General features: G+C 38.2%; 1 protein-coding gene across 15 annotated transcripts in view; it reads left to right on the top strand.

Moving 5' to 3' along the window:
- The window catches only part of ANKS1B (ankyrin repeat and sterile alpha motif domain containing 1B), a 1,095,895-nt gene that overhangs the window by 762,834 nt on the left and 308,663 nt on the right, over positions 1-24,398 (top strand). For all 15 annotated transcript variants that reach the window (XM_032416344.1, XM_032416343.1, XM_032416340.1 and 12 more), the window contains one exon: positions 15,350-15,448. In XM_032416344.1, coding sequence (XP_032272235.1) covers positions 15,350-15,448 — 99 coding nt within the window. The remainder of the gene's footprint in view (positions 1-15,349; positions 15,449-24,398) is intronic.

Here is a 24,398-nt window from a genome sequence, read left to right as displayed (position 1 = left end):
AAAGATAAAGATAAAGCCACAGATAACTGAATAGAGAGTAAGCTGTTCATGGGTCAGTCCAACCATTCTTCCTAACTTGAGCTTACAGATACTCCAGAGTTTACGGATACCTGTGGAGTGATGCAGGGACCAGGTGATTTTGCAGAATTTACACCCTGGGAGCATGTCCAACTACATAGTTTGTGGGACCCAGTGCAAAATGAAAATGTAGGACCCCTCATTAAAAAGGTGGGAGTAAAAGTGCCATCAAAATTACATAAAGGTTTTTTACTTTCTTCCTTGTGTTTTTCCAAGCTTGTTATGGTGTTTTTAAATTTACTATTTATTTAGTATTCTGAGTAAGGAAAAATGAAAATTTTTTCTTATTAGCATGAATTTGGCCATTTGTTTTTATATTGTGAAATGCTAATTTTATTTTTTTTTAAAGATTTCATTTATTTATTTGACAGAGAGAGAACATAAGCAGGGGGAGTGGCAAGCAGAGGGAGAGGGAGAAACAGGCTCCCCGCAGAGCAGGAGAAGCCCAATATGGGACTCGATCCCAGGACCCTGGGATCATGACCTGAGCTGAAGGCAGTCACTTAACCAACTGAGCCACCCACGTGCCCGAAATGCCAATTTTAAAACACAAATATCAAAGTATTTAATTTGTATGTAGAATCACCAAAATCACACAACTTTTATTTCATAGCTTTAATCCAAAGGGTGCCTTGAGCTGGCCAAAAGAGACAAATACAAACCAAACTCGGGAAGGTTGAAAGTTGGAAGGAAGGAAGAAGGTTTCCAGGCAAGGTAGTGCTCCCAGGCACAAGATACTTGCAGGGAGTGCAGACTCTCACAGGCACCTAGGACCCTGCCTCCTAATGCAGACACAAGTGCCTCACTGCAGAGCCTGATATCTGCTGAGCCCCACCTTTCAACAGCCCTCTGACCAATGCCCAGCACCTTGAACTGGGCAGGGTCTGGGGAAGTCAAGCTAGGCATCTCCTTTTCCTAGGGGCCCATCATTTGAACCTATGGGGGACAGAGGACCTCCAACGATTTTTAAATCTCTGCGTCAGAACATGTTTGGTACCCGAATCAAGGGTAGACTTTGGTTCACTGCCCACCAGACATGCCATGGTGTTGCCAGCCAGTGGGGGAATAAGAGACATTATACCCTACGCTGAGGTGCCATAGAGTATGAATGCCTAATCTCAACCCATCCTGTGCCAGTGCCCACAACCCTGCTGGAGGTGGAGAGCAGGGCATCAGCAGTTTTAGGACCAGGTAGAAAGGGGGCCAGGCAGGGCCTAGGGCCAGTGAGCCTAGGAAGCAGTGAAGAGCTTTTCAGTAGAACCCATCACTGAGTCATGGTGAGAAACCCCAACACATACTCTATTGTCCTATCAGTCTTCACTTACAAAATACAAAGCCAAAGAAAAAATGCTGAAGAATTTCAAGACAGCAACCACAGAGCATTAAAACCCCAAGCACAGGGCCCTTCTGAGCCTGGGGCCCAGTGGGATGCCCAATTAAGCGACTTGCCCATGGCCAAAAAGCTAAGTAAATGGCAGAGCTAGGAATAAAATCTACATTTTTTTTTTCCACCACACATGCTGCCTCTTTCAGAATAGACTATTTCTGGCAAAAACAACATGAAACTAGAAGACTTACAGCTCTATGTTCCTAACAAAAAAAAATGAGAAAAAAAGTAGTTCCTAGCAGGCACGCTTTATTTTTAGCAATATTACTTTATAGTTTATGAAGCAATTCCATAAACATTATGTACCACGTCCCTAAAAGGTAGGCGTCATTGGTATCTCCATTTTAAGATGAAGAAAGGAAGCTTACTTGCCCAGAGTCCCTCAGCTCTTAAAAAGCAAAACTGCAATGTGAACCCAGGAGCTCCAAATTCCATCCTCTTTATTAATCTCCAGTTCCTCAGTAGAGATAATGGGAAAGAGAGCTGATGCAGACCACGGGGCTAGTAGGGAGAAACTCCCCCCATCTGATCTCTGTGAGGCGATTCCATGTGGAAGACACTTGTCTGGAAACTATGGGATGTGGGGCATCTGGTTATCTGCTCCCATCATCCCCTTTATTGCCACCTCAGTTGGTACCGCAGCCCTACCACTTCCTGTGTGATCTCAGCCAAGTTTCTAGCTATCTCTCAACTTTAGTTTTCTCACCTGTAAAATGTGAGTATTAATAATAATATCTATTTCATAGAATTTTTCTGAAGATTAAAGCAGTGTCCAGCCCACAGTCAACACCCAATGAATGTTGCCAGTCATTATTATTATTACTACTGTTATTATTATTAATTCAGTGGGTGCAGTTGGCTGAACCCAACCAAGTCTCTGTCCTCTCTCATCATTATATAAATGTCTATTAATACTTAACACTCATTTAAAGAAAATAACTTCCCCCATACAAGGAGAACTATTCTTCAAACAATATGAGTATATGAGTAGATTTACTCCCAGCTAGAACCTCCAGAACAGATGCTGTGTTAAAAAGGAACATCTGGTCCACTTTTATCATTGTTCAGTTGAGAAAATGAAGTCCCAAGGAACTTAAAAGACTTTTCCAGGTTTACACAGTTAATTAGTGATAAGTCAGGACTCCTAATTTGGTGCTCATTTCCAATGAATGTTGCTTCCATAAGACTAAACATAACTACATTGCTATCATTGCCTTGAAATATACCTCTGCTTTTTCATAATGCAACATGCTTATGAGAACTATATATTCTTCTTATTTTATTCATTGTAATTGACCCTGATAATCATTATAATGATTATTATACCACAGATAATGGTTTAAATTCATTTGTGCTCCTTGTACACATAAACCAAAAGCTATACCAGTATTATTTTCACAGTGTGTTCTCTTTTTCCCTGTCGGAAAGGAAATATTTTTGAGCCATATGGGATCCTAATTCTCTGAATGCTTTTAGATTATCAGATGTCTCAACTGACAGTCCTGGATGAAAATCAAATCATGAGAATTTGCAAAACTGAAAAAAATTAAGAACATTTTGGTGTTATCGTGTACCGGAAATTCCATCTTTATCCTTTCTTCAATTAGGAAAAAAAATCAGACATCCTAAATATTAGAATTTTCAGCTCAAACTTTTCAACCCTTTTGCTACAAACTTACTTGGTGATCCTTAGACTGGATATTTTTATAAACTTATGGTTCATTTTTTTTTACTTAGTATTCATTCTTTCAAGCTTTTATTTTATTCAAAATTTCAGCAAAATCTAGGTAATAGGGAAGATGCAAAGATGCTTAAGTCATTTTAATTTCTCCCAAGAATTTTGCTATCCAATGAAGAGTATAGGGCATATAACACCAAGTAGAAAGAAATAAGAGATTCTATGGCCTATTTAGCATCTGCTTTAACTTAGACAAGAGGTGTCCATTTTTAATAATGCTCAAATTAATATGAAGGAATTTATGATGGGTTTGGTACCAGTGAATTTCTCTCTTTAATTAGAAAAAATAGACAAGGGGACATTTAATAATATTCATCATGAGAAAAGGTGTCTCCCTTTCTCCTATATCTTGTTCTTGTTTAGTGAAGAAAATGATAGGAGGAAATGAGGAAAGAGCATCCATAAGTATAGATGCCATACAGAGAACATGGGTGTTTGTGTGCCTTGGCACAAATTTTCCCTTCGTATTCAACCCAAGGCCAAATGATGGAGCCACACAACTCTATAACAGCCCAAAGGACTCTTCTGAGTTGTGATTTCACTAAGCGTTCTTTGACCCCTTGGTTGGGTTAGCCTCCTGCCTGTGTAAACCACAGTGACCATTTCCTCATACTTAATTCCAGTGTTGTATTCTGTCTTAGTCCATGCAGGGTGCTATAACAAAATACCATAGACTGCTTGGCTTAAAAACAGTAGCAACTTATTTCTCACAGTTCTGGAGGCTGCAAGTCCAAGATGAAGGCACCAGCAGATTTGGTGACTGATAGGGGACCACCTCCTAGTTCATAGATGGCCATGTTTTCTCTGTGTCCTCACATGGCAGAAGGAGCAAGGGTGCTCTCTGAAGCCTCTTTTATACAGCACTAATTCCATTCAGGAGGGCTCTACCCTCAAGACCTGACCACCTCCCAAAGACCCCACTTCCAAATATCATCACATTGGGAATTAGGTTTCAACATATGAATTTGGAGGGGACACAAACATACAGTGAGTTTCCCCAACACCACATTTTTTATATAAAGCAAGCCAAAACAAAGTTTTCATGGGGGAAAAAATGTTTTCTACTGAAGACATTTCAAGAAAAATGTCTTCAAGACCAAAACTAAAACCAAAATAAATGTGGAGAAAAGTCAAGAATATTCTGGTCAATTGTTTCAATAGGGTAATCACCATTCACTGCCCACCAAAGGCATTCCAAGTTACTAAAGACCTAACCACAAACTTTGACATCTCAAGATTTCAGGGAAGTCACACACCCAGGCCAACCTAACAAACCCCCCAAATGTTCTCACTGTTTCTGCTCTGTTAAGATTATAATGTGTTCAAATTTTAAGTGTAAAAATTCTTTCCTATAAAAACTCAAATTTATGTAAAAATGTGCTTCCTTTAGAACCACGATGACTATACAATCTCTGGATGCCTGTCATCTTCAATTAGAAGCTAAAAGCCACTCCCAGATTTAAAATCTGTCAACTCCATCAACACTTTGGTAATTTCACAACCAGCAAATGTGAACAGAAACCAAAATCCATAGGAAATAAATTACTTCAGTAATTATTTCTGTGAGATTTCATAATTTGAAGTCGAAATAGAACAAACAAATCTATAGATGGACACGCACACACCCTCCCAATTTTGTTCTGATAACTTTCATTCTTTCTAATATCCTTCTCTATTCTTCTTTGTGGTTATCGCACCCAGGTCTGTCTAAGGTAAATTGTGAATACCCCTTATGACCTCTATTACATGCCATAATCCACATCCTCATCATTATTTTCACTAAAAGATCAGCACTGGCCAGAGCCACTTGTATGCAAAATATGGAGACAGCTTTAAATAACTTTTCTTATTTAGGGACTAACTCTCCCATAACTCATACTTGCCTGCTTACAGATATCCAATAGGGTTATTTGTTTTTGGTGGTTCACCAACTGTGAACCCATCTCTGTCACTTTGTATGAACAATTGACCAAACTCATCAGGGGAAAGTCCACAGCCACTTTCTTAGGGACATACAAGGATACCAGGTGAATTTCTCCCTTTTAATCAGAAAAGCAAAAGTTTTTCCAGAAGTTCCCCAGTGAGCAAATTTTGTCACATGTCCACCCATAGCTTCAAGGGAGGTTGAACCAACTTCTCCAGCCTCCATAGTAGAAGATAGCAAGGGAGAAGGGGATCAGCCTACCAACAATGTCTACAACTTTTAGAAATAGAAATGCTGAGTCCAAGGAGTATAGATGTTTATATTTTAACAAGTATTATTCAATCTCTATCCATAGTTGTATCAATTTAGACACTATATCAAAGACCATTCTGACTTTCATCTTTGCCTTCTGGCTTTTCTTTCTGATTCAAATGAAAGATAATATTTAGCTTGGAAATTTGACTCCCCAGTGAGGCCAATTCCTGTGGTTCTCCAACAGGTCATATTTCATCCCATTTTCCTCAGATTTCAGTGTCTCCAGGCTATTGTTTCAATTCAGGCTGTTGAGCTCAAGTTCCATGTCACCCAATTCCTCCATCCATTCTTCACACCATAGCCAGATATAGTAAAAAATAGAAGTCAGTTTATGTCCTTCAGTGTTTTCCATTGCACTTAGAATAAAATCAAAGCCCTTATCAGGATCCCCGTTATGTATGCCCTGTTTCCCCTCCAATGTCCTCTTCCCTCTCAGTCACTATATTTAGTCTTATTAACCTTCTGTCTACTCCTAGACTATATCTGGCTGTTTCCCATCTCAGTGCCTTTGTACCTACTCTTCCTTCTACAATGCCGTTCTAATGGCTCTTTCTGTGGTTTGGTTGCTCCTTTTAATCCCTCATGTCTCAATTTACATATCACTTTCTCAGAGAGGCTTTCCTGACCATTCTTTCTAGCATAAATCTCGTTTGTATTTTTTTTCTTTTACCACAGCACTGTATTAATTTTCCTTAGAGCAATTTTTACTAGACATGTGAACTTGGACAAATTATTAACTTCTCTGTGTCTTCAATTCCTTATTTTTAAATAAGGGTAATAACTGTACCAACCTCAGGGGTTTTTGTAAACAATAAACAAAGTAAAGCTCTTAATATTTCTTGGCCTATATAAAACTTTGCTAAATAATAATTACTTGCATTATTTTTTGTTTGGTTATTTTCCTGTTTTCCCCACTAGACTATAAACTCTAAAAGCAGAGGGACCTTGTCTGCTCTTTTCTCAGTGTGTCTCAGAACCCAGCCTAGTACCTGGCACATAGTAAGTGCTCACAAAGTATTAGGTGAACAAATACATGTTGAATAAATGAATTAGTGGCAAGTCCTACCTCAGTGGAAGCTCTGATTGTGGATTGGACTCTGCAAGTTCATTTTCAGTGTTCAGTAGCCTCTTCTGTAAGGCTTCCAGATTAAGCAAATAAAAATATACAATCCTGGGTAAATTGGAATTTCTGTGTTTTATCTGGCAACCCTACTTTCCTCACTACCACCTTCACCCTTAATAAGCAATACTTTCTCTCTCTCATTCTCTCCCTCCCTGCTTTCTCTTCCTCTTTGCTCCTCTCCTCCTACATTTATTTGACTATTTCTGAATATAGTTCAGTATCAGGTAACCTCATCATCCTTAAATCTGTAGATATCCACTCCTTGAGGACAACCATCTCTTTGATGGATTAATGAGTCGCCTTTATGACCGGTCTCCTAATTCCCACAGGACTAAATTATCCACCCTCACCATGACAGGCTCCTTTAGCCAGGATAGCCTTCTCAGGGGACTGCACTGACTCTTTTCTCTGGATTCAGAATATATTAAGTTAGGGACACAAATATCCTTGATACATTCCCAGGCATTTTCTACCTTACTGGATAATTTTCCAACATCCTGGCCTTGAAAGAGACCTAAAGAAAAGAAATCCAATATGTCCTTTCCCAGTTGACCAGACAGATAGTTTGACAAGGGCTCTACAGAAGAGCTGAGAAGTGCCAAGTTGATGCCATGCTATTATTTTCCACCTCCCAGCACAGTCCTGGCTCAGCATGAGAAGTTACTTGGTGCTTTAGCCAGACTCTGTCACTTATATTAACATGCCTAGATTGCGCTAAGGCAGTTGGAAGAACTAACCGCTTAACCTTTCAGAAGGTAAATAATTTATTTGAAATAAAATGTGTTGGAGAAACCATGGCAGTCACTTCCAGTGGTCTGTCAATATATATGAAGGGCTGTGGTGAAAATAGCACCACAGGAGTTACTTCTTGGCAGTGTTACACATCCATTGACTGGAATCTCCATCCAGAAAATGTCCTCTACTGAACATTTGGTTCCTTTACTGTAGCAAAGGAAACATGGGTGTCACAGTCTGAAAGAGTAGAACATTGATCCCAGATCCATTGTATTTTAACTGTGTGAACTAGCTAGATGGTTTCATAGCTCTCGGACTCAGTTTCCTTGTCTGTGATATGAAGGTATTGCCTCCTATCTTATAACCCTGTAGTAAGGTTTCTAAATAAGGTAGACAAAGTACCAGGTACTCAGTGAGTGCTCAGTGGCTGCTAGTTAACATTAATCATTTTAGGCACTTTTTTTCTGCTTCAGAGTATGTGGCTGTGTTGGTTATACTCGGGAGCAAATTGTCTTTGTTTCTCCAGAGAGGAGCTTCCTTTTAGAGCTCTGTATCACCAGTGAGAGACCACTTGCAAGAGGAGCCTGTTGTAAACACAAAGGTGCCATGTTCCTCTTCTATTAAGGGCAAGGTGTCCAAACTAACCTAATTGCTGCTCATTTTTCTCTTATAAGGTAGTGGGGAATATTCAGCATATTAGATAGAAGAACAAAACTCAGATACATGCCAAGATTATGTACGGCCTACCCAAGGAAAAAAATTTTTTTCAACTTCACAGCTTGTGATTGGAAAAGGACACAGGACAGCTGCTAACTGTTTTCATCTCCACTTTTGGCATGTTCTTCTAATAGCTCTACTGTCACAGTCTGCAGCTCAGTGGAAACTAAACGAGTAGGATTGAGGTGTCCCCCCCCAGCCCCATCCCAACCCCCTGCTCAGATTCAGCTATTGGGAAAGAACATTTAAAGAATTTAATATCCGCCCTACCCCTTTGGGAATGGTGTAACCCAGCTAGACACCACGCTTCAAAAGAGAGAGGGAAGTGAAAGCTTTGCGGTTAGTTAGGGAACGTTTAGACAAGAAAACTCCCCCAGGTCCCTGCCAGCCCTGATTCCATGATTCAGTGAACAGAGAGGACTGGAGCAGAGGAGGGAAGAATAGGTCAGACAGCTTTCCAAATTCTGTTCTATAAAGAAAGATTCATTGTTGCTCAAACGTTGTGAAATCAAACATAAAATATGTTGGAACACTTGCTTTCAAATGTGAATTTCATATGGCTCTAAAGCAAAATGCAAATGGCTTAGGTCTTGCCACATTTTTTTGCTGAACCTTTTCTCTCCTACACTAACCCCACTGGAGGCAGTGTCGGGTAATAGTTATGAGAAAGGCTACTATTAGCTAAGGGAGCCCATTAAGTACCTACCTCAGAGAGCTATGGTGAAATTAAATAAGATAATATGTCTAAGGCATTTAGAACAGTGCCTGATCAGGCGCCTGGGGGGTTCAGTCGGTCAAGTGTCTGCTTTCAGCTCAGGTCATAACCTCAGGGTCCTGAGATCGAGCCCCACATCAGGCTCCCCGCTCAGCAGTGAGTCTGCTTTTTCCTCTCTCGCTCTCACTCTCTCTCAAATAAATAAATAAAAATCTTCAAAAAAAAAAAAACAAAACAGGGCCTGGCACAGAATAAGAACTCAGTAAGTGTGTAATTTACTTTATGTTTACACCAACTGCGATTGGTATGAAAATTGAAAGAAGACAGTAGGTGTTCATAAGCCTCATATTTTCATATGCATGTATCTGGAAAAAAGTAAAAACATACAAATAAGTTTTGTTCACAACCTCGTTTCTTCTTGTAAGACTGGTGGATTAACATCCTTAAAAATGAATAAGCTTCCTCTTGCACCTGTGAAACTTGACCAAGACAGTACAAGTTACTGTATAAATGACTTTGAAATCTTATACATAATTCTAAAATCTACATGAACACATGAACACACTCAAATGAATTAGAATTGTAACTTATGAAATCATCAAACCTTGCTCACTCCTTAACAAATAAATACCTGATTACTTAAATTCCTTTTCTCTCTCTCTCCATAGCTTCAGAACAGATGTTTCAAAGGGGAAATAGGCTTGAAAAGTAAGAAGGAAAAACTGGTAGTATAAAACTCATTATAATCATGTGAGGTATAAATACTAATCTTAAAAAAATAATTCTAAGATATAGATTATTTATTAAAATATACTCTACAATTATAAGATGCTCTCTAACTTATTGCTCAATAATGTGACATTTATTTGAATCAATAATCCAAATGGTCTAAAGAATCTAAGAAACTCTTCATAAGCTAAGAATGTGAAAATCTAGTCAAGTTGTGAACAAGAAATTCCATTGCAATAGACAGAGTATTTTCAAATGGAGGGCTAAGGTAGAGAAGTAAAAAAGTATACTGTTTTCTTCCACTGTCATTTCATTTGTGTAAGAAAGGGAATTAAAATTGGAAGAAACACACACACAAAAAAATTTTTTTTAATTTTAAAAAATAAAATAAAATTAGAAAAAGCACATCATCCATTATCTGATTACTTATGGTAACCCATGTTTCCATCTGATAAACAAAATAAAGCTTTCCAACACTGATAGGGAAATTATAAATCTGGGACTTATCCCAATAGTTACCATCCTAATCATGCAGAAAAGACACATTCGGTTTACTTGTAGGTTGATATCAAATTGACTCAAAGCCTTTATAGAAGCTAAGAGGTACATATTCCAAGAATATTATATATAGTTTTATGCCACCACATCATTTAGGCTGTAAAAATATTAAAAATAAACTAAAATATGTGTTTCTCCATGTGTGAGTTTGCAAGATCTTGCTATCATTCTATCATACAAATATTCTATTTTAAATATTCCAGGCCACACAAATTGTGGAGAAGAATCTAGTTTGGTTAATTATAGAGCAAAAGAAATTTTCTCCAAATTGACAGAATCCTCTCCATTTTTTCAGTCTTGAACTGAAGAGAGAGAATAAATAACATCCAACTTAAGCTTATATTAAAAAGAAACAAGTTCCCTATGGTCCTTAAACATGTTTCCCTAGCATCTGTAGGGATTTATTATATATAATATGCAACTTGAAGGAAAGTTTGCTAAATGAATATGATATGGAATTGAGGTTATAAAAATAAGAGGACTTTTCAAGCTGGAGTTCTGAGAGACAGAAGTGATCAGTTTAGATATATTTGAGAGATTATTTCAATAAATAGCTGTTATATTTCTCATGGAGCATTAAGTACAAAACACTACTTTTTATTCTATTTGGTCATCTTGTTAGTATATCACAGCTGAAAAAAAAAATCCAGTAATATAAAATATTCTCCCCAGGGTCAGAGAAGCTTCAGTTTTCAGCTCTCAGAGCATAAAATATGTTATTTTTCCTCATTCCATGATTTAAGAAAGCAATAAGGACCACCCTGGATTAGATATTTCTTGTCAGTAAAAGAACAGCTATTCTAAAAATACTGTCTTGGGCCTTTCATCCTTCCAGTAAGTCATTAACTAAGCAACTTTATCTACTGATTATTATTCCCTAAGTGCCTTGTGCAATGTGCCTGGTAGTGTGCTAAGAAAATAAGAAATTACTCCTTGATTTGATTTGTCATTTTGATAGCATAGATTTCTAGTCCCATAAGAAACACTAATGAAAATAGAACTACTACTAATTTGTTTTAATGACTGAAAATTTTGAAGAAAATTTGCTAAACATCCTCAATTTTATGTTCATGAACTTTGACTAAGAAGCACATCAATTATATCCTAAGGATGACTCATGAGTATTTCTGACTCCCTGTTCTGATTCCTTATCAGTCCCCACTTTTTTTCCTCCTATCTGTGTGATTCAACTACAGTTTCAATGTCTTTAATTGTGGAGAAGCGCTGTCTAATAGAATTTTCTTTGATGACAGAAATATTCTCTATTTGTGCTGTCCAGTAGTGTAGCCACCAGCCACACGTGGCCAATGCATTTTTTGAAATCCGGTTTGAAAAGAATCAACTAGATATGGCAACTGAGAAGTCTTCCTCAACATTTGGCAGAGAAACTCTATGGAGTTAGTGGGGGTAAAAGCATATAGCAGTGGGTTGAGGAGTAAATGGGAGATGAGGAAGTAGAGGCAGTATGCATACTGGGGATGAGGAGGTAGAGAGTGAGTGCAGTGTAGTAGCTGATTAAGCAGAAAACACACATAATGGAGCTCTACTCCAAAAATCTTTGATCTGGCAGTCATATGAAAAATGAATAGAGGAGGGAGAAAGCTAGAGTTTACATTCAGCTATTATTAGGGGCAGGGGGAAGGATAAGCTGAGATTTTCTAACATTTAGTGAAGGCAAGTCATAACATGAGAATAAATTTCAACTCCCCAGGAAGAATGGACATGTTTATTGTCTTTGATGGCACATCTGTTACCCAAGTGCAAATGAAATGGTTAGTTGTGAGATTTGAAATATTTAATTTTTCTCTGAAAAGCTGGAAGAATCCATGATATTACAGAATTAAGGTATTCTGTCATTTCTTTTAATAATAAATGTTATAAGTTCCTACCTAATACTGAGATTAATTTGTCCCAAAAAAGTGCATTCTTATATTTCTCTATAATTACAGTTGACCCTTGAACAATGCAGGGGTTTAGGGTGCTGACCACCCCCCTCACCCTGGTTGCCCCATGCAACCAAACATCTGCATATAATTTTTACCTCCCCCAAAATTTAACTACTAATAGCCTACTGTTAACAGGAAGCCTTACTAATACATAAACAGTTGATTAACACATATTTTGTATGTTATGAATATGATATACTATATTCTTACATTAAAGTAAAATAGAGAAAAGAAAATGTTATTAAGAAAGTCATAGGAAGAGAAAATAGATTTGCAGTACTGTACTGTATTTATTGAAAAAAAATCAAGGTTTAAGTGGACGCACACAGTTCAAACCCATGTTGTTCAAGGGTCAACCATACTTCTTAAAGCTAACTTTAGGTTGCAAGTTCTGAAACACTAAAATGTAGTTGCAATGTAAATATAACTTCAAATTATACAATCTATATTTACATATAAGGATATTAATCAAAAGTTAGAAATGACTGAAATCATAGCATTTTAGAACTTAATGAGTATTCATTGAACTGCATTTTACGGGTGAGGACCATGAGACCTAGAAATAATATATGACTTAGCTAAGTTTACCCAAACAAGATTCGGACCCAGATCTTTAGACTCTAAGCCTGGTGGTGTTTCAAAAAAAGACTGGCTAGATGATGCACCAGGATATTTTTGGTATCTCTATATATTGCAATAAGAGAGAAAATAGAAAATTTCTAACAGCATGCCTCATTGGGGACAGTGAATCCTTTTCTTTACATTTCCACAATTAGTACCATTTCCCCTTGGGCACATTCTCACCATTTGCACTGTGCTTCCCAAATTTTCACTCATTTTTCAGAAGTGTTTGGTAATTATTCCATATGCTATGAAATTTGACCCAAAGAGAAGATGTCTAACTTCCCTACAATTTTTCAAAAAGGTTACTCCTACTGAAGGTAAGAGAAGATGGTATATTGGTAGTTTAGAGGAAGAACAGTGGTTTTAAGGATTTAATCCTTCATATCATTTCAGTATTCAAATACTGAAATCAAATTTTCAGAATTACCTATAGATAGTAGGTATCTATAATTACTGAAGCAGAAGACACACTGACAGAAGACAAACACAGACACACCAAAGAATGTATGTGAGCTAATGTTGTGGGCTGCTAATTTAGCCCATGGAAAACCTGGTAATGGTCTAACACATAGATGGACAAAGTTTTTTGTTTCTTGTTGTGTTTTTTTTTTCTGTTTTTGTTTTTTAAGATCCTTTTAACTCCTTTTGGAAACCCTTTAAAGACTAAAAGTCAAATACAGAATGGTATGATATATCCTACTCAGGACATACTGGTCCATTTCTGGAAATAATAACGCTTTCTCAAAATGAAGCCATTTATATTCTTAGCCATGCTCTATTGTGTGCACAGAGTAATTTCTTGAGAGCAATGTTTCCTGTGGCATTTTGCCAAGACTGGCTTTATTTGTTTTTCATTAGGCTTTTCATTATCATGCTGCTATATACCTGGATCGTTCTGCCTCCTCTGAGAAGGCCAGGGTAGCTTAAGCATAGGAATGATATCATGAGTAGGTGGAATGTTTTTGCCCAGTGAATGTCCATTTTAAATCTCTAGCTATGATACCATTTTTATGGCTTTAATCTTTCTAAGAACAATCAATTATCCATTTATAATGTAGTCTGATATTAAATTGTTTATATTCATCTATTCTGTCCCTGTACAGGGAAAGATATTGGTCTCACTTTGTACCATATAGATAGGCCCATCCTCCTTTATTACCTCCGGAAAAGACATCATGATTCACCCCCATTGTCCAAGCCTGGAACTATTGTGTGTTCTGCATTTCTCCATCATTACATGCATTCAGTCACTGAGTCAAACTTCTTGATAGTTTCAAACCCACCCATATCTTTCTATCTCCCATGACCACCACTACCTCAGTCTAAGCCCACATTGTCTCTAGAACAACTGCGGTAGCTCCTAATGGTCTCCATGCTCCCAGGATTGCCCTTTCGAATTCATTCTCTTTTGCTTTAAATATCTGTCAGTACCCATTGCTCTCCATAAATATGTGTTCTGTAATTTCTACTCAGTGTTTTTGTTACACATTAATAAGACAGTTTGATTTGTCCAGAAAATGAGTGATCTGAATTCTGAACTTCTCTATAGACCCCTCAATTTAAAGAGAAACACTAGCTTACAAGCTACAAAAGACTAAAATTTAGGGACAAAATAAACAATCTATAAATTTCTGTATTAGAATATTAATCAGAGGCCTAAAAAATCATTGAAATCAAAGAATTTCAGGACTAGACTGGTCCTTGGAGATCGTGTGGCTCAACTTTGTCATGTTATAGGTAAGGAAACTGAGGCCCAGCCACTAAATTGATCTAAAATTAAACTAAATTGATCTTTGTAAATTTAGAATCTCATATGTAACTCCTGTTTTTGCCATCTATCCATGGCTCCCCGTTATGGTCAGGATGAAGTCTGAATTCCTCAGCCTGGCATACAATGTGCGTATAGTCTGGCTTCGGCTTACTTTGCCAGCCTTACCTTTTGTTCCTCTCTCCAACTCATCCAAGAACCCAGTGCTTCTGAATATGCTATGTTCTTTCTCACCCACAGAACACTGTACATAATTTTTCTTGTGTCCTCCCTCTGTTGAGTGCTAAGTCCTAACCATGCTTCAGATATCTGATCAGACATCATCTCTGCTGAAAACACCCCCCAGATCCCCTTGGGGTTCCCAAGCATGTGTCACCATCATAGCGTATTCACAGCATTTTACCTGCCTTTCAAAATCTGTTTCCATCCCTGGACTAGAAAGAATAAAGACAGTTGTGGGCAGGGACCTGCAAATTATTCATTGTTGTATCCCCATTATCTTGATCAGATGTCTGGCATTCAGTATTTTAAGATTAATTATTAATTCCCAATTTTAACTAGCCTAGTATATTTCAATTTTTTAATCAGTCCTCCTCTCACAATCTGTTTTCAAGGGAAGAAAAAACTGATTCATTCATGTCAACGTATAGGTAGATCACTGAAGATCCTAAAGGGCAACTCTTCTCAGAAGCATTTACATTTTTAGGGGAACAGAGTTTTAGGTCACAGGAACGAATCCCCAATGCAGATAACCCAACCATAAATAGTGAGCCATAAGAGCATTTCTGAGAGGAAGGAAGCTTTCCCAGAACCTTCAACTCAGTCACATAGGTGACCTCCTACTTGCCCTCACCCTCAAAGAAGAATGACTCTGTTTTTGTTTGTAAAAATCAGCTCACTTGTTGGTTATTTTTCTCTGCATTAAATAAATCATTATTTACCCATAGTAAAAATACCTAATTTAACTTGTAACATTTCTGGGTTTGTTTCAGGGAAGCAATGTTATGGAAGATCAGGATTTGTTGGAAATTGGAATCCTTAATTCTGGGCACAGACAAAGAATTCTACAGGCAATCCAGCTTCTTCCAAAGGTAAGCAATGCTTTCTTAGCCTGGCCCTATGTACAGCAGTCTTCAGTCCAGATGTGAAAGGGCTGTTAGTACTTAGGACACCATCTCTACATATTGTTTAAACTCCCCAAAGCAGTTCTTCTTAGGTCCAATGAAATGTTCAGACTCACAAGACTACTGTGGGCCAAACTTGGCTTTAGGTGGATGAGAAGGATGTCATACAGGAAACACCACTGACCAGCAGGGCGCCTTCAGGGGTTCTCTTCAGTGCGAGTCCTTATATTGGTACAAACATCAGTCCATGCCCCTCAGGTGACAGCTCAGGTACAAGAAGACAAGATCAATATTGGGTGGGTGTGGGAATGTTCCTGAATTAGAAGCCTCATGCCCCCTGAGAGGCATTATCTCTTGTACAACTCCATAGACTTAGGAATCTGCCTAATTACAAGAGTCATCACTCAAGAAAGACCAAAGTATCACATCCCCATCAGGTATTTATAGTTGATGTATAAATCCTCCCAGTCTAGATGCAGTTTGCCAACCAACATGTTCTTTTAACTATAAGCACTATGTTACCTAGCAACAGAGTTGACCTTCTGTTTCCAGATAAGATTTCATAGGAGCCTAAAGCAAGAGGTAGGATCTGAGCACTGGTCTTCAAGATAATGTAGGACTTTAACTGATAAGGAAAAGGAAAGCATTTCAGGGATCAGCAGAAATCATATAAATACAAATGTAAATTGCCAAAAGTATTAGGGGAATAGTGATACTGTGTGATTTAAAATGCAATGAGATTTGCCCAACAATGTGAATGTCCTTAATCATTGCCACTAAATTATACACTTAAAAATGGTTAAGGTGGTAAATTTTATGTTTTGTTATTTTGCCACAGTTTTTTAAATAATTTTTTAAAAAAGAAAAAAAAATCCAGTGTGATTAAACAATTAGAGAGTATAGTCAGAGATAAAGCAGAAAAAGTAGGTTGGGTCAGTCTATGTCAGGCTAAGGAATTTGAAATTTGTTCTATAGGCTCTGGGGAACAGACATGACTGGACTGCTTTAGGCCAGTCAATTTTGGAGGCAGTATACAATAGGCATGAGAAGGAGGGAAAGTTGAAGTAGGGTCAACCAGCTGGGAAAAGATTCAGTGGGCAAGACTGAAAACAGATGAACAGTTAGACTTGCACCTAAATGTATGAACTTACCATATATTTTGTATTCTCCTCTGCTCTTTTCCTTTCTAATGAGGCTATAATTTCTCCTTAGAACGAGAAAGATAAATATTAACCACTATTTCTAAGGAAGTGATCTGATGAAATTTGCCAACTGACAGTGAACTGAGTGTCTACTGATAGAAGCTTAACACTTTTGCAAATTCAAGGAGAGTTACGCATACAAAGGAGTTTGATCATACAATTTTCTACAGTAAAAGGAAAAGAATAAGTGGCCTTAGAACTAATTCCAGAAGTAATTCTTATAAGCGTATTGTTCACCCCACTACTTTTGTATCTTAAAATATTATTTCCTCAGCAAGTTTGCTCCTCATTGTCTGCAAGGACTTCTACACTGCTGTACCCCCAACACCGAGCTCAGTGTGCAGCCCATGGTAGGCACTCAATAAATCAATAAGTGACTACCCCCATGTCACAAGCCTGCCTGTCAAGTTCAGCTCAAATAGTTCCATATCACTTCCTTTATGAAACTTCCCCTAAATGGAACCACTTCTCTCACCTTGGTAATTATCACCCTAGTCCAAACCAACCACCATTAACTGGACTGCCACAATAGGTTCTATCTATCATCTCTAGGTTAGACTACTGGAGTCAATTTCTCATTGGTTCTCTCTAGCTTGGATAATTCATAGATACCTAATCTCTGTCCTAGTTACCTTTCTTATCACTCTACATTTGAATTTCACACAGCATCCAGAATGATCCTTCTCAAATGTAAATCAGATCACGCACACTCTGTTCAAAATCTCCAATGGAGGGTGCCTGGGTGGCTCAGATGGTTGGGCATCTGCCTTCGGCTCAGGTTATGATCCCGGGGTCCTGGAATTGAGGCCCACATTCAGGCTCCCTGCTCAGCGGGGAGCCTGCTTCTCCCTCTGCCTCTCTCTCTCCATCTCTCATGAATACATAAATAAATAATCTTAAAGAAAATAAAAATAAAAGAAAAGAAAATCTCCAATGGATTCCCTTCTCACTTAGAATAAAATCTTTATCACAGCCTACAGAAGTCAATAGGCTCTGGCCCCTTCCCACCTTCATGGCCTCATCTCTCACTCTCCCATTTTCCTCAACTCTAGTTATATGGTTTCTTTTTGTTCCAGAATATACCAAGCTCATTTTTGCCTCAAGGCCTTTCCATACTGGTCTCTTTGCCTAGAAAGTCTTTTATTCAAATTTTCATACCCTTGTTCCTATACATCATTAAATCTCTACTCAGCTGCTGTCTCCTCACCCAGGCCTTGGTGACCTCAAAGTCACACACACATACTATCACTGTCCTTCATATTACCCCACTTTAGTTTCTCCATGGCACTTATGGCTACCTGAAGTTAGATTATTTATGTGTTTGTTTTTTCCTTATTTTTCACCTCTCCCCCAAGATGCAGGGTCCATAAGCTCAGGGACCTTGACTATCTTGTTCCTTCCTATATACCCAGCCCCTACAGCAGTGCCAGTCACATCATAGGTGGTCAAAAATGTTTGTAGAAGGCAGTAATACACTGCTGTCTCTTTCCTCTGAGATTTGATAGCTCTGCCTGTTCTGAAGGTACTAATAATGCTCTACCACTCTTGCCTTAGAAACATCCTGAAGGCAGAGACAGTGTCACATCCATCCTTGAATTTCCCAATGTGCTTAGCTCAATACATGCGCATTTAAAGAATAAAAGAATGAGCGACTGAATGAATATTTTCCTCTCGTTATTCAAATATACATTTTTTTTCAAATCGAAGAGTGCCTCAATCTTAAGATATATCCATAATTGTGTATATGCCATTTGATAATGAGAACAAAAGAACCTGAACTCGGAATTATTTGGAGAACAAATGGAGTGTTTATTTTTAAGACAGAATATCATTCCCATTAGAGAAAACAATATAACAGAAACAATACAAAATTAAGCTTTTATCAAGAGGCTGATGCGAAAGTGCTTACTATGCACCCAAATGAGTAGAGAATATGTAAAAACATCCAAACACGTGTTCATCAGCACAAACAGAATGTTATAATGCTACAAATTGATGCTTTGCCTTCTTAGGTAATGAGCCCAATCTTCAGATGGTTAATAGTGTAATTTTACTGCCAGCACATTCATTTGCATTCACTCTAACTTTGCAGTGCCGCAAAAGGGACACCGTGTCTCTTTGTTTTGTTTATGCAATTTTAGTCTTCAGAATATCTGTGTTCTTCATCTGTCACGAAAAATATTCCATGATTGCTACCTGAAATCCTTTAATTAACATATTGTGTTTTGGAATCCCTGAGATTGTTCCTAAACAGAGAAAAGGTGGTTTGCTAAATGCAATCTTGATCTGTTAGAACACTTCAAAGCATGTTTTTCATGCTTTATTTGTATTTGTTGTTTCAAGTTTCAAAGACAAAAGTTTATTCCTTTGGTAAGAATAGTTCTTCTGTAATATGCCCTTTATAATATTGAAATATTCACCAATGCAACGGTCTGCATGTTCTCAAGTACATTTGATACATCAAACTCATGGAATGTATTGATGTATTTTTTTTTTACTTTTTTATTGTTATGTTAATCACCATACATTACATCATTAGTTTTCGATGTAGTGTTCCATGATTCATTGTGCATAACACCCACTGCTCCATGCAGAACGTGCCCTCTTTAATACCCATCTCCAAGCTAACCCATCCTCCCACCCCCCTCTCCTCTAGAACCCTCAGTTTGTTTTTCAGAGTCCATCGTCTCTCATGGTTCGTCTCCCCCTCCGATTCCCCCCCTTCATTCTTCCCCTCCTGCTTTTTTTTTTTCCTAACATATATTGCATTATTTGTTTCAGAGGTACAGATCTGTGATTCAACAGTCTTGCACAATTCACAGCGCTCACCATAGCACATACCTTCCCCAGTGTCTATCACCCAGCCACCCCATCCCTCCCACCCCACCCCCCACTCCAGCAACCCTCATTTTGTTTCCTGAGATTAAGAATTCCTCATATCAGTGAGGTCATATGATACATGTCTTTCTCTGATTGACTTATTTCGCTCAGCATGATACCCTCCAGTTCCATCCACGTCATTGCAAATGGCAAGATCTCATTCCTTTTGATGGCTGCATAATATTCCATTGTATATATATACCACTTCTTCTTTATCCATTCATCTGTCGATGGACATCTTGGCTCTTTCCACAGTTTGGCTATTGTGGACATTGCTGCTATAAACATCGGGGTGAACGTACCCCTTCGGATCCCTACATTTGTATCTTTCGGGTAAATACCCAGTAGTGCAATTGCTGGATCGTATGGTAGCTCTATTTTCAACTTTTTGAGGAAGCTCCATACTGTTTTCCAGAGTGGCTGCACCAGCTTGCATTCCCACCAACAGTGTAGGAGGGTTCCCCTTTCTCCGCATCCTCGCCAACATCTGTCGTTTCCTGACTTGTTAATTTTAGCCATTCTGACTGGTGTGAGGTGGTATCTAATTGAGGTTTTGATTTGTATTTCCCTGATGCCAAGCGATGTTGAGCACTTTTTCATGTGTCTGTTGGCCATTTGGATGTCTTCTTTGGAAAAATGTCTGTTCATGCCTTCTGCCCATTTCTTGATTGGATTCTTTGTTCTTTGGGTGTTGAGTTTGATAAGTTCTTTATAGATTTTGGATACTAGCCTTTTATCTGATATGTCATTTGCAAATATCTTCTCCCATTCTGTCGGTTGTCTTTTGGTTTTGTTGACTGTTTCTTTTGCTGTGCAAAAGCTTTTTATCTTCATGAAGTCCCAATAATTCATTTTTGCCCTTGCTTCCCTTGCCTTTGGCGATGTTTCTAGGAAGAAGTTGCTGTGGCTGAGGTCGAAGAGGTTGCTGCCTGTGTTCTCCCTTAGGATGTTGATGGACTCCTGTCTCACATTTAGGTCTTTCAGCCATTTTGAATCTATTTTTGTGTGTGGTGTAAGGAAATGGTCCAGTTTCATTCTTCTGCATGTGGCTGTCCAATTTTCCCAACACCATTTGTTGAAGAGACTGTCTTTTTTCCATTGGACATTCTTTCCTGCTTTGTCAAAGATGAGTTGACCATAGAGTTGAGGGTCCATTTCTGGGCTCTCTATTCTGTTCCACTGATCTATGTGTCTGTTTTTGTGCCAGTACCATACTGTCTTGATGATGACAGCTTTGTAATAGAGCTGGAAGTCCGGAATTGTGATGCTGCCAGCTTTGCTTTTCTTTTCAACATTCCTCTGGCTATTCGGGGTCTTTTCTGGTTCCATACAAATTTTAGGATTATTTGTTCCACTTCTTTGAAAAAAGTGGATGGTATTTTGATGGGGATTGCATTGAATGTGTAGATTGCTCTAGGTAGCATTGACATCTTCACAATATTTATTCTTCCAATCCATGAGCATGGAACATTTTTCCATTTCTTTGTGTCTTCCTCAATTTCTTTCATGAGTATTTTATAGTTTTCTGAGTACAGATCCTTTGCCTCTTTGGTTAGATTTATTCCTAGGTATCTTATGGTTTTGAGTGCAGTTATAAATGGGATCAACTCCTTAATTTCTCTTTCTTCTGTCTTGTTGGTGGTGTATAGGAATGCCACTGATTTCTGTGCATTGATTTTACATCCTGCCACTTTACTGAATTCCTGTATGAGTTCTAGCAGTTTTGGGGTGGAGTCTTTTGGGTTTTCCACATAAAGTATCATATCATCTGCAAAGAGTGAGAGTTTGACTTCTTCTTTGCCAATTTGGATGCCTTTTATTTCTTTTTGTTTTCTGATTGCTGTGGCTAGGACTTCTAATACCATGTTGAATAGCAGTGGTGATAGTGGACATCCCTGCCACGTTCCTGACCTTAGGGGGAAAGCTCTCAGTTTTTCCCCATTGAGAATGATATTTGCTGTAGATGTTTCATAGATGGCTTTTATGATATTGAGGTATGTACCCTCTATCCCTATACTCTGAAGACTTTTAATCAAGAAAGGATGCTGTACTTTGTCAAATGCTTTTTCTGCATCTATTGAGAGGATCATATGGTTCTTGTTCTTTCTTTTGTTAATGTATTGTATCACGTTGATTGATTTGCGGATGTTGAACCAACCTTGCAGCCCCGGGATAAATCCCACTTGGTCGTGGTAAATAATCCTTTTAATGTACTGTTGGATCCTATTGGCTAGTATTTTGGTGAGAATTTTTGCATCCATCTTCATCAAGGATATTGGTCTGTAATTCTCCTTTTTGATGGGGTCTTTGGTTTGGGGATCAAGGTAATGGTGGCCTCATAAAACGAGTTTGGAAGTTTTCCTTCCCTTTCTATTTTTTGAAACAGTTTCGGAAGAATAGGTATTAATTCTTCTTTAAATGTTTGGTAGAATTCCCCTGGGAAGCCATCTGGCCCTGGGCTTTTGTGTTTTGGGAGATTTTTGATGATTGCTTCAATTTCCTTAGTGGTTATAGGTCTGTTCAGGTTTTCTATTTCTTCCTGGTTCAAGTTTTGGTAGTTGATACATCTCTAGGAATGCATCCATTTCTTCCAGATTATCTAATTTGCTGGCATAGAGTTGCTCATAATATGTTCTTATAATTGTTTGTATTTCTTTGGTGTTGGTTGTGATCTCTCCTCTTTCATTCATGATTTTGTTGATTTGGGTCCTTTCTCTTTTCTTTTTGATAAGTCTGGCCAGGGGTTTATCAACCTTATTAATGCTTTCAAAGAACCAGCTCCTAGTTTTGTTGATCTGTTCCACTGTTCTTTTGGTTTCTATTTCATTGATTTCTGCTCTGATCTTCATTATTTCTCTTCTCCTGCTGGGTTTAGGCTTTATTTGCTATTCTTTCTCCAGCTCCTTTAGGTGTAGGGTTAGGTTGTGTATTTGAGACCTCCCTTGTTTCTTGAGAAAGGCTTGTATTGCTCTATACGTTCCTCTTAGGACTGCCTTTGCTGCATCCCAAAGATTTTGAACAGTTGTGTTTTCATTTTCATTGGTTTCCATGAAATTTTAAAATTCTTCTTTAATTTCCTGGTTGACCCATTCATTCTTTAGTAGGATGCTCTTTAGCCTCCATGTATTTGAGTTCTTTCCGACTTTCTTCTTGTGATTGAGTTCTAGTTTCAAAGCATTGTGGTCTGAAAATAGGCAGGGAATGATCCCAATCTTTTGGTACCGGTTGAGACCTGATTTGTGACCCAGGATGTGATCTATTCTGAAGAATGTTCCATGGGCACTAGAGAAGAATGTGTATTCCGTTGCTTTTGGATGGAATGTTCTGAATATGTCTGTGAAGTCCATCTGGTCCAGTGTGTCATTTAAAGTCTTTATTTCCTTGTTGATCTTTTGCATAGATGATCTGTCCATTTCAGTGAGGGGGGTGTTAAAGTCCCCCACCATTATTGTATTCTTCTCAATGTGTTTCTTTGCTTTTGTTATTAATTGGCTTATATAAGTGGCTGCTCCCATGTTAGGGGCATAGATATTTACAATTGTTAGATCTTCTTGTTGGATAGACCCTTTAAGTATGATATAGTGTCCTTCCTCATTTCTTATTACAGTCTTTGGTTTAAAATCTAATTTGTCTGATATAAGAATTGCCACCCCAGCTTTCTTTTGGTGTCCATTAGCATGGTAAATGGTTTTCCACCCTCTCACTTTCTATCTGGGTGTGTCTTTGGATCTAAAATGAGTCTCTTGCAGACAGCATATCAATGGGTCTTGTTTTTTAATCCACTCTGAGAGCCTGTGTCTTTTGATTGGGGCATTTAGCCCATTTACATTCAGGGTAACTATTGAAAGATATGAATTTAGTGCCATTGTATTGCCTGTAAGGTGACTGTTACTGTATATTGTCTGTGTTCCTTTCTGGTCTATGTTGCTTTTAGGCTCTCTCTTTGCTTAGAGGACCCCTTTCAATATTTCTTTTAGGGCTGGTTTCGTGTTTGCAAATTCCTTTAGTTTTTGTTTGTCCTGGAAGCTTTTGATCTCTCCTTCTATTTTCAATGACAGCCTAGCTGGATATAGTATTCTTGGCTGCATATTTTTCTCGTTTAGTGCTCTGAAGATATCATGCCAGTCCTTTCTGGCCTGCCAGGTCTCTGTGGATAGGTCTGTTGCCAATCTAATGTTTCTACCATTGTAGGTTACATACCTCTTCTCCCGAGCTGCTTTCAGGATTTTCTCTTTGTCTCTGAGACTTGTAAGTTTTACTATTAGATGGCGGGGTGTTGACCTATTTTTATTGATTTTGAGAGGGGTTCTCTGTGCCTCCTGGATTTTGATGCCTGTTTCCTTCCCCAAATTAGGGAAGTTCTCTGCTATAATTTGTTCCAATATACCTACTGCCCCTCTCTCTTTCTTCTTCTGGGATCCCAATTATTCTAATGTTGTTTCGTCTTATGGTATCGCTTATCTCTCGAATTCTGCCCTCATGATCCAGTAGTTGTTTGTCTCTCTTTTTCTCAGCTTCTTTATTCTCCATCATTATGTCTTCTATATCACTGATTCTCTCTTCTGCCTCATTTATCCTAGCAGTTAGCACCCCCATTTTTTATTGCACCTCTTAATAGCCTTTTTGATTTTGACTTGGTTAGATTTTAGTTCTTTTATTTCTCCAGAAAGGTTTTCTCTAATAACTTCCATGCTTTTTTCAAGCCCAGCTAGTATCTTTAAAGTGATGATTCTGAACTCTAGATCTGACATCGTACTAATGTCCGTATTGAGTAGGTCCCTGGCAGTCGATACTACCTCTTGTTCTTTTGGTTGAGGTCATTTTTTCTGTCTTGT

Source organism: Phoca vitulina, unplaced genomic scaffold (genome assembly GCF_004348235.1).
Source record: "Phoca vitulina isolate PV1807 unplaced genomic scaffold, GSC_HSeal_1.0 scaffold19, whole genome shotgun sequence".
NCBI classification, from domain to species: domain Eukaryota; kingdom Metazoa; phylum Chordata; class Mammalia; order Carnivora; family Phocidae; genus Phoca; species Phoca vitulina.
The sequence above is the reverse complement of the archived record's forward strand: the minus strand, read 5'-3'. Positions and strand labels throughout refer to the sequence as shown.